Source organism: Eufriesea mexicana, unplaced genomic scaffold (genome assembly GCF_001483705.2).
Source record: "Eufriesea mexicana isolate 0111107269 unplaced genomic scaffold, ASM148370v2 scaffold2087, whole genome shotgun sequence".
NCBI lineage: Eukaryota > Metazoa > Arthropoda > Insecta > Hymenoptera > Apidae > Eufriesea > Eufriesea mexicana.
Window position 1 is genome coordinate 1,073,347 of NW_016910162.1, and position 16,746 is coordinate 1,090,092.

The 16,746-nt window shown below is 32.9% G+C and overlaps 4 protein-coding genes across 5 annotated transcripts in view; 2 read left to right on the forward strand and 2 right to left on the reverse strand.

Annotated features, from left to right (window-relative positions):
* Positions 1-2,474, forward strand: part of LOC108549473 (glyceraldehyde-3-phosphate dehydrogenase) — a 4,107-nt gene extending 1,633 nt beyond the window's left edge. Inside the window, exons 4-8 of the mRNA XM_017902862.1 lie at positions 213-328; positions 574-837; positions 1,304-1,464; positions 1,811-2,005; positions 2,357-2,474. Of these exons, the coding sequence (XP_017758351.1) occupies positions 213-328; positions 574-837; positions 1,304-1,464; positions 1,811-2,005; positions 2,357-2,474 (854 nt within the window). The remainder of the gene's footprint in view (positions 1-212; positions 329-573; positions 838-1,303; positions 1,465-1,810; positions 2,006-2,356) is intronic.
* A 433-nt stretch (positions 2,475-2,907) lies between these two features.
* On the forward strand, positions 2,908-6,254 carry LOC108549567 (glyceraldehyde-3-phosphate dehydrogenase 1). Its single transcript, XM_017902996.1, has 5 exons — positions 2,908-2,981; positions 4,472-4,565; positions 4,633-4,872; positions 4,962-5,216; positions 5,301-6,254. The coding sequence occupies exons 2-5, from the start codon at positions 4,488-4,490 to the stop codon at positions 5,727-5,729; spliced, it is 1,002 nt and encodes a 333-aa protein (XP_017758485.1). The 5' UTR covers positions 2,908-2,981; positions 4,472-4,487; the 3' UTR covers positions 5,730-6,254.
* A 1,317-nt stretch (positions 6,255-7,571) lies between these two features.
* Reps (RALBP1 associated Eps domain containing) lies at positions 7,572-11,191 on the reverse strand. Of its 2 annotated transcripts, XM_017902911.1 has the most exons (6): positions 11,073-11,191; positions 10,660-10,982; positions 8,533-9,799; positions 8,384-8,448; positions 7,959-8,160; positions 7,679-7,863 (listed from the first exon to the last, which is right to left on the reverse strand). In XM_017902911.1, the coding sequence occupies exons 2-6, from the start codon at positions 10,831-10,833 to the stop codon at positions 7,679-7,681; spliced, it is 1,893 nt and encodes a 630-aa protein (XP_017758400.1). In that variant the 5' UTR covers positions 10,834-10,982; positions 11,073-11,191. The 2 variants fall into 2 exon arrangements, with proteins under 2 accessions (XP_017758401.1, XP_017758400.1); XM_017902912.1 differs by having other exon boundaries at positions 7,572-7,863; positions 10,660-11,191.
* A 612-nt stretch (positions 11,192-11,803) lies between these two features.
* Positions 11,804-16,746, reverse strand: part of LOC108549496 (uncharacterized) — a 6,517-nt gene continuing 1,574 nt past the window's right edge. Inside the window, exons 2-5 of the mRNA XM_017902888.1 lie at positions 14,008-16,746; positions 12,719-13,557; positions 12,503-12,646; positions 11,804-12,228 (exon numbers count right to left, since the gene is read on the reverse strand). The exon at positions 14,008-16,746 is cut by the window's right edge and continues 621 nt beyond it. Of these exons, the coding sequence (XP_017758377.1) occupies positions 12,007-12,228; positions 12,503-12,646; positions 12,719-13,557; positions 14,008-16,746 (3,944 nt within the window). The 3' untranslated portion in view covers positions 11,804-12,006. The remainder of the gene's footprint in view (positions 12,229-12,502; positions 12,647-12,718; positions 13,558-14,007) is intronic.

Below are 16,746 nucleotides of genomic sequence, written 5' to 3' on the forward strand. Positions count from 1 at the left end.
ATTATTATTTACTATTGAGTAAGTGTTTTATTAAAATTAATTTAACTAAAATTTAAGTATTAAATAATTATTATATTAAATTGTTGATATAATTGCTGATATAATGTACAGTGTAATGATAATTGTATAGTATAAGAACATAAAAAATTTATTAATAAATTATAAATTTTTTACTTTCATACTAATGCCTAAATTCATTTTTGCTGTTGAAGATAATAGGATATCCACATCACAAGAAAAAAATCCATGTAAAATAAATTGGAGAGATGCAGGTGTAACATATGTAATTGAAGCTACTGGGGTTTTCACTAATCTAGAGAAAGCAAGCGTAAGAAACAAAGCTATTTTTGCTTTTTAATTATAAATCATAAATTTGGTACATTTTCGAATACATTGAAATGTAAAAATTGTTTATATTTTATTACTTAAAAATAATGAAATTTATAAAACAATTTTTGAAGGCATATCTTTACAAAAATATCAAAATTTATATTATAACTTTAATCTACTTTTTAATATCAAGTATATCATTCTGAAAGCATAGTAAGAAAGAAAATATCTATTTTATTGTAGTTACATATGGATAGTGGAGCCAGAAGAGTGATTATTACTGCACCTTCTAAAGATGCACCAATGATAGTTTATGGCGTGAATCATACGTGTTATGATCCGAAAAAAGGTAAAATAATCTCAGCTGCTTCTTGTACAACAAATTGTGCAGCACCAATCATTCAAGTGATGCATGATAAATTTGAAGTTATTGAAGTAATGCTCAGTAGTGTACATGCTTTAACATCGATGCAACGAACTTTAGATGGGCCCATAGAAAGGGAAAAAGTAATTATGAAATATAAATTTTTAGCAATTATAAATTTTCTGAAACAATTCTTGCTTTTACTATTGTTTATTGCAATCAATGTGGACTGCATTTTTTAAAAATAGAATGACCATTGTTTTTTACTATACTATTATAGGTACCACTATTAATAAAATTTACCTGTTTTAATGTTAATGCTAAAATGTCCTATAATATTGAACTTAATACTTAACTAAAAAAAAAAAAGAAAAAGAATACAGGATTTTAATATAAAATAAAATAGATATTTGTTATTGTATTTATTAGCGGATGTATTTACTTTTTATAGTAGCCTAATAAATTTTCAAACATTATATTCTTATAATAGGTTTTATTATAGTTAATAAGCATCTTGTTTACAATTGTAATATTTTCTGATTTATCTTGTATAACGATATTTGTTTTACTAACTTAAGAAAATATATCGCAATTTTATCTGTATCTTAGTCGTGGAGGGACGGTAGAGGTGCGCTGCAAAATATCATTCCAACATCTTCAGGTGCAGCCAAATCTTTGGACAAAATTATCCCTGATCTTAAAGGCAAAATATCTGCGATAGCCTTTAGAGTACCGATTCCAAATGTTTCCTTGTGTGACATGACTTTTAGGTAATGCTTTCACGAATTATATGAAGCAGAATATGAAAATATATATAAAAAATATCTTTATGATAGTAATTGATATAATATGTTTTTCACTTCACTAATATTATCAAATTTATTCTACTTTATTTGTTATAAACAAATTCATGTAAACAATTCAAATATTGGTATACAAAATAATTATAATGAATGATTAAAAATTGGTATACAAAATGATTTCGAATTCTATATACCAATGTTAATCTTAGCTAATTATAACTGGTATTACTAATATATTATAATATAATATAATATGTACTATTATATTACTAATGGTAACTATATATGAATATAATAATTTTATTAATTTCAGGGTTAATAAACCGACATCGTATGAAGAAGTGAAGGAGGCAATGAAAACAGCATCAGAAAATGATCTAAAAGATATATTGAGTTATTCAGATGATGATTGTGTATCATCCGATTTTAATAACACAAGTTATTCGTGTATTTTCGATGCGAAAGCTGGTATTCCACAGACGAGCACGTTCATTAAAGTTGTTGCCTGGTAATTATTAACGAAAAAATTATTTTACGAACAATATTTTAATCCTGAATTTATCGATAGATTTCTGATATTAATATAAGATATGATAATCCAAAATACAGTACAAATAAATTTAACAATTTATTAATACTTATAAGTTATAAATTGCTTATTGAAATCTTGTTGCTTTTGATCATAAAATAACAATAACCTAAATTTTTAATGTAGCTATTTCAAGTTATTTTGTGACAAATTTTGGAATTTATTAATCACAAAATGTAAATATAGAGAGAAAAATAGTCGAATATGTGAAAATTAATCAAATAAATTCATAGTTTAATAATTAATAAACCAAAGTATAAATGTTTACAGGTATGACAATGAATATGGTTATGCACATCGTGTAGTGGATTTGATAAAATATATGTACCAAGTTGATTCTGGTAATATACCAGTGCCTGTACAAGAGACAGAAAAAAGTGAAGATTAATTATATTGTTCAATAATAAGAATACATTATAAGATTACATTTTATGTAAAATAACTATAATATGTAATCTATTTATATTTTCTTACCAATTTAATTAATTTAAGGATTACTGCCATATTAAAATTGTATTTTTTTTTTTATTTTGTTCTGTATAAGTATTTCTGTTTCGAAAGTACGATTTAAATAAATTTATTGTATAAATAACATTTGTATGTTGTAGAAATATATCAAAATAATTTTTAGTCGATACCATCTATTCCACTTTTTAGTAAATTATAAATTAAATCATTTTTTCAATATTTGAATTTTTTAATGTTTAAATTTAGCCGCTTTTAAATACGTCAATAAGCAGGCGATTCACGTGACCCGAGTATAGCCGATAATACACGAAACTAGGAAACGGTTACAGCGCATACGCCTAAAACTGATGCTGGTTATATTACCGTTTTCTGCCCTTCAAATGACACTGCTTTTGCGGTAAGCGTAGCATTCACATTGTTCCTGCACGTGAGTATTACGATTTTTCAACTTAATTTTAATTCATAATCTGTTTTTCCATAAATTAATATTTTCATTACCTCATATTCATGCACTATAACAGGCTATAATCTTTCATTTGATATTAATATCCAGAATAAAGTAATATTTCTACATTATGCTATTCTTTTATCTAGAATTACGTAGCATATACTACATATATTTTCATCATACCGGCTGATATGACATCATTCAAAACGAGTATCTTCCTGTAATAATTCTCCTATGTTAGTATATATAGAATCTGTTGAAGAATCTTCGAGAACACGTGTACGGATATATTTCTAAAATGTTCAAATTTATTTTTTGATTAAATAATCATTAGAAATATAATAATCAAAGAATTATTAAATTCGTTTCGTTATATTTGTTACGTATACTTCCATTGATATTCATCATGTCACGTAACCCAGTTCTTTTAGCTCCAAGGAATACTTGAATAATATGCAACTAACTGTTTAAAACCGAAAATTAATCGATTTTGATAAACATATTAAGACACGATACAATGAACATATGAACATATTAAGATACAATACGATCCTTTTTCGATGTATTTCGAAACGTTAAGTTATAGTTCTTCACTTTCACAATTTAATATTTCTATCTATGACATGTTCTTAAGTAATTTATAAATTGCATTTTTTTAATTTAGCTAGCTACTAAATTTTATTATTTTCAGTTTAAATTATAATGAATTTTCAAATTGAATAATCTTAATATGTATGTTATATGCTGTTGTGTACTGCATAATTTTGATTTTAAGATAAGTTTCAATGTAATTATAAAATATGTTGAACATAAATGTATATAGATATTGCTTTAAAAATTGAATTGCAAATATGTGAAAAAGGTCACGTTCGTCTTTGAATATAGCATGGATACAAGACGTTAAGAGATCTCTTTGACCTTGAATGACCTTTAATATTAAACGAAGTGTTACAGCACTAATCATTTGAGTTACAATATTTTATTCGATTCTTAATAAATTATTTGATTTAATATTAAAAAGTTATTATTTATATTAATGTAAGATTATTAGAAGCAACAAAGTATTTTTCAATACACACACATATATATATTTGTTAATTACATTATCACTATTTTTTGCTTGAATAATAATATTTACAACAAAACACATTTGAAATTACAATAAATCAATATATTATATATGTATGTATATCATAGTTTACAAATTACCGAAGTTATGCATATATAAATTAATAAATATGTTTTTAGTTGATATAATATATCTCAACATTGTGTAAGATAAGAAAATATGAAATCAATGAATATTAAATTATAAATCAAAAAAGTTCATTAAACTTATGTGAGGTTATGCTGTTTATGATGCGATTAATTTCATTTATATCATTAACGCAAAAATTAATTTTCCAAAGACAACGGATATTTGTAGAATCAAAAATATATTTTCGAAAATTAAACCGGTCATTTTCCAGTTGCACAGAAGACGATATGAGCAAAATCGGAATTAACGGATTCGGCCGTATTGGCCGTCTTGTGCTTAGGGCCTCCCTCGAACGTGGTGGTCAGGTATTCAATAATTTATAAATTTTATACATTTTTGTTTTCAGTGTTTTAATTATTATAATATTACTAGGTTGTTGCCATTAATGATCCATTTATTGGTTTGGACTATATGGTATATATGTTCAGATATGACTCTACACATGGTAGATTTAAGGGAGAAGTCAAAGCTGAAAATGGTTGCTTAGTTGTCAATGGTAATAAGATTGCTGTATTTAGTGAACGTGACCCAAAAGCTATTCCATGGGGAAAGGCTGGAGCTGAATATGTTGTAGAGTCGACTGGAGTCTTTACTACCATAGAAAAGGCTTCTGTATGTAAAAATTTGTACATTTATATGTAATAGAAAGAGTTAAGTATAAGTCTTTATATAAAAATATTTTAATCGTTTTAATCTTTTAGGCCCATTTGGAAGGTGGTGCAAAGAAGGTTATCATTTCTGCACCATCAGCCGATGCACCTATGTTTGTCGTTGGCGTAAACTTAGATGCTTATGATCCAAGTTACAAAGTTATCTCCAATGCTTCCTGCACAACCAATTGTTTAGCTCCTCTTGCTAAAGTTATTCATGATAATTTTGAAATTATTGAGGGTCTTATGACTACTGTACATGCTATTACTGCTACTCAAAAAACTGTTGATGGACCATCTGGAAAAGTATGTTATGTTCTTCTTAAAACTGCTTTTCTTCATTTTATGATTGATATTTCTGTTTCATATCTAATTTTTCTTGTATAATAGTTATGGCGAGATGGTCGTGGTGCTGCACAAAATATTATTCCAGCTGCAACTGGTGCAGCTAAAGCTGTTGGTAAAGTCATTCCAGCTCTTAATGGAAAACTGACCGGTATGGCATTCCGTGTGCCGGTACATAATGTATCGGTCGTTGACTTAACCGTTAGACTTGCCAAACCTGCAACCTATGATGCTATTAAAGCTAAAATTAAGGAAGCCTCTGAAGGACCACTGAAAGGAATTTTAGCCTATACAGAAGATGATGTAGTCTCTTCTGACTTCATTGGTGATAACCACTCCAGTATTTTTGATGCTAAAGCTGGTATTCCTTTGAACGATAACTTCGTTAAATTAATCTCCTGGTATGATAATGAATATGGTTATTCTAACCGTGTGGTTGACTTAATTAAGTACATACAAACGAAAGATAACTAAAGTTTATCATATATTTATATATAACACATCTCCGTAAACGTGTCTGTATGATAATGTTTATTATACGACCATATTCAAATGAAATATCATTATATTTAACCAGTAGAATTTCCAATCAGAAATTGAAAATATGAAATTAAAAGTATTTTTTAGTATAACATTTTTTCGCACAGAAAATAGTTTTATCTATTGTATAGGCATTAATTATCAAAACAAGTACAAAAGAAAGCAGAATTCGTTATATTTAAATCTTCATTCGTGATTTTCAAATATTTTCGTGAATATAAGATATAAATGCAAATTTAATGTGTATTTGTGAAAGTTGTGTAGTCACATATGCAAAGTAAATTCTTGTATCATATATTACCTAAGTACAAGTAATGTATGTTACATTTAATTGTCTTTTATCATTTATTCATTCATCACATTCACAACCTAGACTTTAAAATATTTGTGATTTCTTTCTGTAATAATATTATTTGTCATTCAACACATTGACATCAATAAAAATTGTTATGAAACTAAGAGAATGCTTTATTTAATTTTCCAAACATTTCTTTATCTTTTTATGTATTGGTACATTTTTACAAGATTACATGAATAATAGGAATGGAATAAATCAACAGTTAACTTCATATACTTTCTGTACAATTTCTGTACACTTACAAAAAGATTTTTTTGTATGATTGTTGATTGAAATATTTCTAAATAATTTTAACAAAACAGCTTTTAACCACTAGAAGTGGCTGTAATATTAGTTACAATATTATTAAAATATTATATGGTATGGCACAAGGAATAGTCTGTTACTTAACATTTCTCAGCAATATTAAATTAGTTTTTATAGTGGTATTGAACAAAAGCATTTCTAAGAGCATTGTCTTTATATACAAATGAAGTCATACGATCTGTAAAAACAGTAGCAAATAATTGAACCTGATATTCTTTATTTTAAAAGTAATATATTGAATAATCTGGTAAATAGAACAAAAGTAGAACATACAAATTGATTAAAGATATTAACATTTCTTTTTAAAGTATATTTATTCTTTGAATGTTCTGTTCCTGCAGACTTCATTTTCTCTCATTCCTTGTTCTAATTCTATTTGCTATGTACAATTATCATCACGAAATGAAATACATTGTAACACTTTAGGAATACCGATCAGTTATGCCATGCTGTGAAAAATTTGGTTGTACAGCCATACGAAAATACAGTTTCATTTTGTTGACATAAACAATAAACATCCATCACTCGTTTTTATAGTATGTTTTTATAGTATACAGTAACCACCAAGCTTTCACTATCACTTGATGCGATTATTCAAGTTTTAAAACTCTTTAATATATAAAGAACTATTTCTCAGCAATTTAGCATAATACTATGAATAAAAAATATAAGTTTTTAAAATTATCTGAACTTTAAAATGCTATAACATTTGAATGCTAGAGAGTGGCAGATGTTACTATAATATTTGTACCCACGCTTCTAATAATGCACACTGGAATTATCTGTGAAAGAGGAAAATGTGAATAATAGCGTAACCACAAGGAATTTCTGTTGACAATATTTCTTTAACATTTCTGCTAATCATAGAAACATCTATTTTTCCTTTTTTAAGAAAATAATTCAAATATTTATATAAGTATCAGCAAACCACACATTATGAAAACATTAAAAATATATAAAGGGACATTTAAAATCTAAGTAATGTTTTCAACAGTAAATGACAATGGAAATAGGTTGAATAGTTAACACTGGATAATTTTTATTAATATTTTCTTTGTAATATTAATTTCTGGTTACGCTAACTGTTATGAATATACGAAACTTTGCAAAAGGAAATGTTCTAGACTAGCATGACACATGAGATACTCGATTTTACGACAAATTTAGGAAAAATCGATAATTCACAGTTTGGAGTCTTTACAAATGATAACAAATTATATCATGTTAAAATTAAGAGTCTTGCACGAAGATTTATACGTTCCTGTAGTACGCTCGCTAACTCTCGTGTTAATTCTTCACAAACTAATCGCAGTTCAGCGTTCTTCTCTCGCAACTCTTGTAATGTTAATTTCTTTGATTCTTCTACTTCATCTTTAAGAACATCTTCATCTCCTCCTTCTCGCTCTATAAATAAAGTAAAAAGATAAAAAATAATAATTCTTTGGAGCCTGTAGAAATATATTGAAATTTTATTAAAATAGAAATAAAAAATAACTTACTTGGACTGGGTTTTCTATAAATATGAAATGCACCACAGACACCAGTAAATTGTTGTGATTGTGGAGTTTCCAAAGGTGGATTTTCAGGTAGTTCACTCTTTGGAGAAAAGTGAGAAAAATCAGCAACAAAACCTTGACTTTCATTTAAGGTTTTTTGTCCCTCTCCCTCACTTTTTTGACCAACCAATTTTCGAGGTGAAGTCTGTAGTAGAGATATATGACAAAATTTTTTTTACAACAATAATTTTGCCTACATATTTTAACTTTCTGAATCCATAACATTGTTAACGACATGTAAAATATCTGAAATATCTACTGTGCAGATCCGTAAAAAAGCAGCTTAATTAAATGCAGGTTTCATTATTAATAATTTTAATGTAAGCATTTGATAACCGAATGTTAACAAAATAGGTAAAAGTACTTACGATTCCGGGAGAGATTCTTGGTGGAACTAGTGGAGGTGCTCCAAGGAAACTTTGACCATTTTTCCCTACACGCGCACAGTTTGAAGCGTAAAACTTTGCTTTCTCAGCCACGATGAAAAGTATCGCAGAGTATTGGTAGCAACATATACCTAATTTATTAAGATCAAGACTAGAACTTCTTGCATGTGTTCTGTATGGTCTGGGTGGTGGTGGAGGCGGTGGTTCCTTCTTTGGAGTCACTATAGTAGCTTCTTCAGGAGGTGGAGGTGGTTTTTTTATAAGAGGTCGTTGCACCATTGCACTTGCAGTACGTTGGAGATCATCATCTCCTAACGTAGTACAGCTGCTACTATTACCATTTGCCCCAGAAGCAAGAATTGGTGTCAAACGCAATGGTACAGGATGCAAAATTTTGGGATCTTTTTCAACAGAAGATTTTTGAAAATCAAAATTCACTAATTGCAACCCAGGACTAGTTAAAGAACTACTAGTTCCAGTTGGGGAATCAACAAATTTTGTCCATTCTTTATTTCTTTCACGAGTACCAGTGGTATTGGGTGGAGTTTTTTGAGTGGTTGTAGTTGGTGGAACAGGTGGTGGACCAGTCTTTTGCTTAAGCAAAGGAATTAATAAGGATGGAGGTAAGACATCAGGTAGAGGCACATAATTTCTTCGTAACACAACAAGATGCATAGCCACAAAAAATTCTTGTATACTTAATGCCCCATCTCTGGTTATATCTGCTAGTTGCCAAATGCGACTAAGTTCTCCTAAAGGAAGTCCAGACTTTCTAAAAAATGTCCTGGCTATGGGACCATGTAAGAGTCCGTCAGGATCAAGTTGTAATTGGGCAAATTGAGCAGCATAATACTCGCGCTGTTCATCACTAATTATCCATACTTCTTCAGGTGGAAATGAGCTATCGCCATCTCCATCACCTTCATCACTGCTATGACGTTCTGAACTCTCTTCTTCAGTTCCTAACAGCTGCCTCTGTTCTTCTGATACCAGCAATCCTTGCCAACCTCCAGATACAGAATCTAATATTGTTTTACCACCTATATCATTGTTTCTGTCTTGTATTATACTATTTGTTGGTGTTGGTGAATCTGTACTACCACCAGTTTCCATTGGAGACTCTGCTTCACTTTCACTTTCTGTAGTACTTTCAGGAGCATGACGATGACTTTTCATAGCCCTGTTTGAGTCTGAACTTCTCCTACCATCTTCTTCCTCAGATGCTGGCCAAGTAAATCTTGGTAAAGTGATAACATCCAAAGGCATGGTAATTATCTCTTTACGAATGCTAATTCCTGCTTGATGAGCTGCTACAAGCTTCAATAGTACATAAAATTGTATTTTTCCAAGATACGCACCAATGTGTGCTGCTTTAGCTCCAAAACAAATATCCAATATCTATAAATCAGAAGAACGTATTTTGCTAATAAGCATAATTAGTATTTTATTTAAATTTATCTGCTTTAAATAAATACTTTTACATTTTTGTAACACTTTAATTATAAACATGCTGTTTTGAGCATTATATGAAAAGCAATAAATTAAATTAACATATGGTATCTATTTACGCATATATATGAACATATTGAAGATTTAAAAACTTAAATTTTTATTCTATATTCCTACTTTTTTTATTAATCAAATATAGTACCTAAAACTACAAAATGATTGCCTTTTAATATATTATTATTAAGCTATTTTATTTAAAATACACTGTTAATTCAAGGTTCATATTACTTATTTTGAATATATTTTATAAATCTAAATTTTATTTTGAGTCATTGGTCAGTATTTTATAAACATTTAAAATAATATATTGAAATTAATATCTTTTTCAATCGAATTCCTAAATGAATATATTTTTTTATATTTAATAAATATTACAATTTTCATTTTTTAATTTTCTATTACAGATTTTTTAAAAATAGATGTGTTGAAAATAATAACATATCAATATTGTCATTATATCAAAATCGGTCATTGAAGAATTTTTTATTTGATTTATTTTCGACTATAAGATATGAAAAAGTAACTGTTTTGTTTGTTATTTAACTACTATGCTTATAATCCCCACGTAACCGTTCTTTAATCCTAACCTTCATGAGGTATTATAATTTCCCGATATCACATCATGTTTGACAAATTAAACGCCCACTTCGATACGATTAATGAGATTTTACGAATTCAATATTGTGACTGCGCGTATGACAGAAAACTAACAGCTGACAGACTACGTGCATTGAGTAGATATAATTTACCTTCATTGTGACAACTTCTGGTAAACTTGCCGAGTGTAGTAGTTCGGCAACTTTGATCATCGACAAACTGTCGCTGTCTGCATTTTGACAGCAATAACTAAAAATGTCTTCGTAATATTGATGTTCGGTCATCGTCAGATGAAGACTCGCCACCGTGATCGACTCCCAATCCATCTTGGCGACAAGTTAGAGCGGAGCAATGAACCGCTTCTACACTCGTTACGTGCAAACTGGGTCCGTTCTCTTTCTGTATTCTCCTTTTCTCTTGCTCCTTCTATCTTTTCTATCCTTCTCCGTCGTTGTCCTTCCGTTATTGACACGATCTGCTTCACAGGACGGTCGTGATCAGTATATAGTCACATTGCACGATAATGTTATGATTTTGATAAATCCCTTGGGAATGTAAGACACACCATTTATAGACTACACCCCATGCATCACAAAATTACCGCTCGACCGCCATCTTTCCGTGCTCTTGGTGTTTGACATTATTATAATCCATGTGCGCACACTACTCGAACCGCACAACTGACATTTCTACGGTATGTGCGCATTAACTTTACCCGATTATAGCGCCCATACTGCGCATGCGGTCTTCTTCCATGACTATAACGCGGGACTTTTCATTGTTTTAAATTATTTTATTTGGTCAATTCCTTATATGCTTGACAATACAATTTGATATTATAATATTTTTCTTCTTTTCATTCTTTTATAACATATTTCACGCATATCGATCATTTTACAAATGAACAATTATTTTATTCTTATAATATTTCAATCGTTTTCACTACTTTTGTTTAATCGTGTTTTAATCTTGCTAAGACAGAATGGTTAAATTATTTTCTTTTTAAAGCCAATTGTGTATTCCCAAGTTTTAGGCTATGGTTATTACAACATTATTAGGTAATTAATATTACTATCTTTTTTAAATATAATATCAATGATATAAAAAAATTAAGTAACTGTTTTGTTTCACATTCAATATGCATTATCTTATACAGGTATATGTACCAGAAAAATAAGTATTTAAACTTTCGCTTCTTTGAAAACAAACGAGAAATGTTTTAACAGAGTAAGCTACGTTGCGAAAGAAAAACCGTGGAACGCTTATGATGCAACAACAATGCAAATTGTTGCGTGACTAGAGCGTATTATTATGATCGATCCTTACAAATATACTCGATTTCGAATCTAACAATTTTACATAAACTTGATGCAATTAGTTATCTGTTAATCTAATAATAATATGAATTGCAGGTGCGCAACGAGAAGTCATCATGAATAATTGGTACGATAATTCTTCGAATGCGGTTTGATGTCGCAGAAAAGCATACAATAATGGTATTATATGTTTTCGGTGATCGAAGAAGACGGACATTTCTTCGTATTACCGTAACGTCCAGTTACCGGTTTTTGTCCAGACGTCTTAAATCGATGCAGCACTGGCGAACTTTCCCTTGGACTACCGCTAATATTGTCGAAGTCCCAACTTGCAAAATGTTCCTCGAATAGTTCTTCGAGTTTCTTCGATAATGTTTCGATTATTTTTACTCGATCATGATCATCCTACGATGAAATGATTAAGGATTAAGTAATATTAATAACAATAAATAATGATTATAATAGAAGCTATGGCATTTGTTAATATATTAAAAAATTGCAATAAGTCGTAACACTCGATCCATTTGCGGTTTTATTAAAATTCCTATACAGTATAGCCTACAATATATTTAGAATAAACATCGAATATCGTTTACCGCGAAAACTATAGTTCAATCGCATTACACTTTTACAACTGCAGTAAAAGTTGATATGTCGATAAATAACATAGACTACGAACCTTGTGATATAATTTTGAATTATAAACAATACGACGAAAGTCTCTAACCACGTGTTCAACTTTATGATAAACTCGATTCTTCAACTTGTACTCAACTGTTTCCAGGAACATCGGACTCTTAATAACTTTGCAATAATCTTCAATCTGAAATGAGGTTATGTAACCATTAATCTGTGATCTGTACCGATAAAGCAGTGGTACACAAACAGGACTAACCGTGTATGTAGAAGATTGAGTACCATCACTGCTTCCTGAAGATGGACACTTGAAAACTTTTGCTTCTTCCATTTGCCAAACTGTTTGATGTATCATCTCTAATTTGCTAAGAACAAGAGGACTGAGGCTTTGCTTTCTTTTCGAGCTGTACCACACAGACCAGCCTCTGTCGCTAGTTTTACCGCCAAATTTCCCGTCCAAGAATTCAATGCAACCAGAGTTTTCTCTCTTCTTACCATGTTTTATCGCGATTATAGATCTCGATGTTCCCTCTACCGGAGAATCACTGATTTCGCAATTTTTCGTCGCTTTCTTCCCGGAACACTTACGAGATCTATTATGCAAGAGATAATACGATTTTTCGAAATCTTTTCTTTGACATTTGCGTCCAGGTATCGGTATCACAGTGCTGCAAATCGTCGACACGTTGGCAATATTTAACTTGTTCTTCTTGCAGAATTCCTTTTTTTCCGAAAAGGATGTGCTCAAAGACGCAGAACGTCGAACGGTTTCAGAGTAAGTTGCTTTCCCAACGACACGTTCGGTTTCTTCCGATGTTGTTTGATCATTATTCAGAGAAATGCACGAACTTTTCCTCGAGCATAAGGTTTGTTGCAGATTTTTCACCGTCGTGGTCGTCGCGACTGTTGTTACGGTACTGTTGGATACCAACGAAACGATAGGTGTCGCTTGCTCATTCTCCGTCACGGAGCTGTTCGACGATTCCGAACTATGGGGAACAGCATTGTTTTTTCGTCGTTTCTGCTTATTCGCCATGTTTGCGTTGTTCAAAGTTTTGATTAACCACGAATCCGTTTTTATATTCATTTTACGAGAACCTGTTAACGGGTAGCTGCATAAAATATTGCGATATTTAATGCTGGAAGAACGGAAGTCTTGCCTTAACATGACACGTGACACGTACTTTCGTTTACGTTTAAATTTTTTACACGCATGAAACAAAAATTAATGCAATTTGATTTTCGAAAGATGCATGGTACGTGTACTAACTCAAAATCAATTTGGCGTTATACGAAAATATAAAGCTCTCGAATTTCCGTCCTTCTAGTATCATTAAAGCGATTAAAAATGTTCGTTAAACGATTAAATTCAACGCTTCGCATTACTCGACAGGGTACTGCTGAACATGACACAGTCGTTATGCAACATGCGCACGTTTTACTTTTTCACTCGCAAAGTGACGCGTAAGGAACGAGAAGTTTCGAATGTAGATATTCTTCTGACAAAAGCAATGTTTAGAATACACTTTAAGCGATTATAATTATTACCATTTTTGTTACCAGACAACTGTGAAACCTCGTTGGTACTCGTGTTGGGTGAAAAATGATTCGTCGAGCCTGAGTCGTCTTCGGATGCTTCGTAGCTCGAGACACCAGGGCAACCATCGTTATTGTCTTTCAAGTTTTTGGCGAAACTTTCTTCCATCTTCTCTTGGTCCTGCGCCACTTGGGGCGCTGTGTCTGCGTTATCGTCCTTTCTAACAGCTTCACACTTCTCGGTACCAGCGACACCATCGTTGATTTCCTTCTTCTTCTTTATATCCGTATCTTCCTTCACGTTCAATGCCTCTAACAAAATTTCAGCTGAAGCACACGCCGCCTTCCAAGTAACATCTTCGGACACTGCGTAATTGGTGATGTCGGAGCGTTTCAAGATCCTGGGTGAATTTTCCAGGGAAAAGGTCGGAGGTGGTACTATGGGTGTCGCCGGGAATGGTAATTTTATCGCAGAGGCATTAACACTGGTAGATGTTGTGGTAGGTCGAGACACAGGGGTCGAGGATACTGGAGCACAGTAGGTTTTCTCTTTGTTGGCGTAATGATTACGATGATTGCTTCCAGATCCACTGGCAGCGTTTCGAGATGACGAGTTCTCCAAACGACGATTGGATCTTCTTTGATGCCTCTTCTTTGGCACGTTATAGCTTCCTGGTTTCATGTACACTCGAACGTCTTCGGAACTGTCGTACTCTTCGGGAACTTGTTGCACGTGGACACGATTATTGATCAAGTTGTAAGGGTTCCAAGGTGCAGACTGAACGTTCTGTATGTTCTGCAATGTTTGAAACTGGCGATTCGTATCGATCTGCAACTGCCTGATACAGCTACCCAGATCCATTGCGTTCTTTGACATGTCTGCTCGCGCTGACCCTTGTGGTATAACAGTTTCTGCATTCATATCTGTTAAGTCCATGAAAGGAATTTGTCGATTATCGGAGTTCCTCATACTAGCGAACCAAGCTGACAAGTTGGCTGCCATCTCCTCGGATGATTTCTCTGGAATGCTTGGCTCGATTTGGCTAAGTAACGTCATCTTATCTTTCGGCACGGCGGCTAATTCTAACTGACTCGTGGACGATTTGCCAACGTAAACTAGATCCATGTTTGTTTTATTTCTGCGATTCTGTTCGAAGCTTTTCAAATTTTTGTTACCATAATTTACCGCATAGGGAGGGCAAACAGCGTAACTAGGATAAAAATTTTCAGGGTCGTTAGTAGAAGGAAAGTACATAGATTCTAAGCTAATCGGAGGGTTCAGAAACGACGATTCCACCCTCGACAAACATTTCTGAGCATAATTGCTCTCACAATTTTCATCTAACTGACGTTGCAGTCTAAAAATAGCGTCGACGTTATCTTGCGGCGAAACTTTATTTTCAGGGAACTCTTGTTTCTTTTCCTTGAATAACCATTGTCTCGAAGAATCTTGATTGCTTTCCGTGAGAATCTTGCTTCTCAAATGAAAAAATTCCGCGTTCAGCGATTGGGTTGATGTGTCGGTCTTCGCAGATGACGCACTTCCTCTCGAACGAAATCTACTGTTCGACTGACCCCCGGATTCTGCGTACCCTAAGAACATATCAGGCACGGATTTCGTGCTGTCTATTGTCACTAGATTCTCAGTAACGGTCCACTTACTTCGTAATTTCGATTCTTTCTGCGACGACTGTTTCTCCTGGCTCACGTTGTACAGGCCAAAGTTTCGTAGGCTCCCGGTCGACGACTGGGCTGCTTTAGAACAGGAATCTTGCCCGTTCTTTTTACTATTCCACTTCTGTTTCGACGTATTCGACGTCGATGACGGATCGAACAAGTCGCCATTCGTGTAAACTGAAACGTCACCTGGAAAAGAGGTTCCAAATGATTCTGGTTTCTGCTCCAGGTTAGAAGCATCGCTGTTCTCCTCGAGCTTCAGGAAAGTTTGCACGATCTGATTCAGCAGCTGATGAGTACTCTCTTCCCACAGGCGGAAGCATCTGAGCAACTCGCAGTCGAATTTGTCGTTCAGGCTCGGATAATGTTGCTTGTTCAGGTAATTATCCAGGACGAGCCAGCCGTTGCTGATTCGTAACAGAGCGTTTATCAAGTCGCTGGCGAAGACACGATCCCCAGCAAAAATTGGGAAACAGGTGGAAGACTTGGTGACTGCCGTTTTGGTGGCCGCAGAGAGATTCTTCAGCCAGCTACACCTGGGATTCGACTTGGAGTTGTTATTCAGAACGATCTCGGCTTCGGTGCATCCCCAATAGATCACTTTCCTCAGCAGCTCTGGATACTGTGTCCTATCGATGCATGGTTCGTCAGTTTGGGTAGCTATCGACCTACCAGTTCCATAATCCGAGCAAAACTCGGTAAACCAAGAATTCTTGTTCGAGGCTGTGTCACCGGCTCCGCTGAACAGTGGCGTCGAGTTAGGCTTGTCGTTCTTCGTTTCTTCCTTGTTAATATCGTTCGAGGATATGTTGCAGAGCGCTGAGACCATCTTTTCAGCTTCGATGGTGAAGTCGAAGCTGGCCGAGGATTCGTCTGAGTAATGCTCTTCTTGGGCTTTCGTGGACACGTTCGTGGTGGTTTTATCCAATGTATTCGTATCTGTCTCACGGTTTGTCTCATCGTCTGCACTCGGTTTTATGTTGAACAGGTTGCTGGACGAAGGCGTGATCGTTTGCGACGGCCAGTCATTGTAATTTTCAGAGGATATGGGCACGATCTGGGAACTACTGGCAG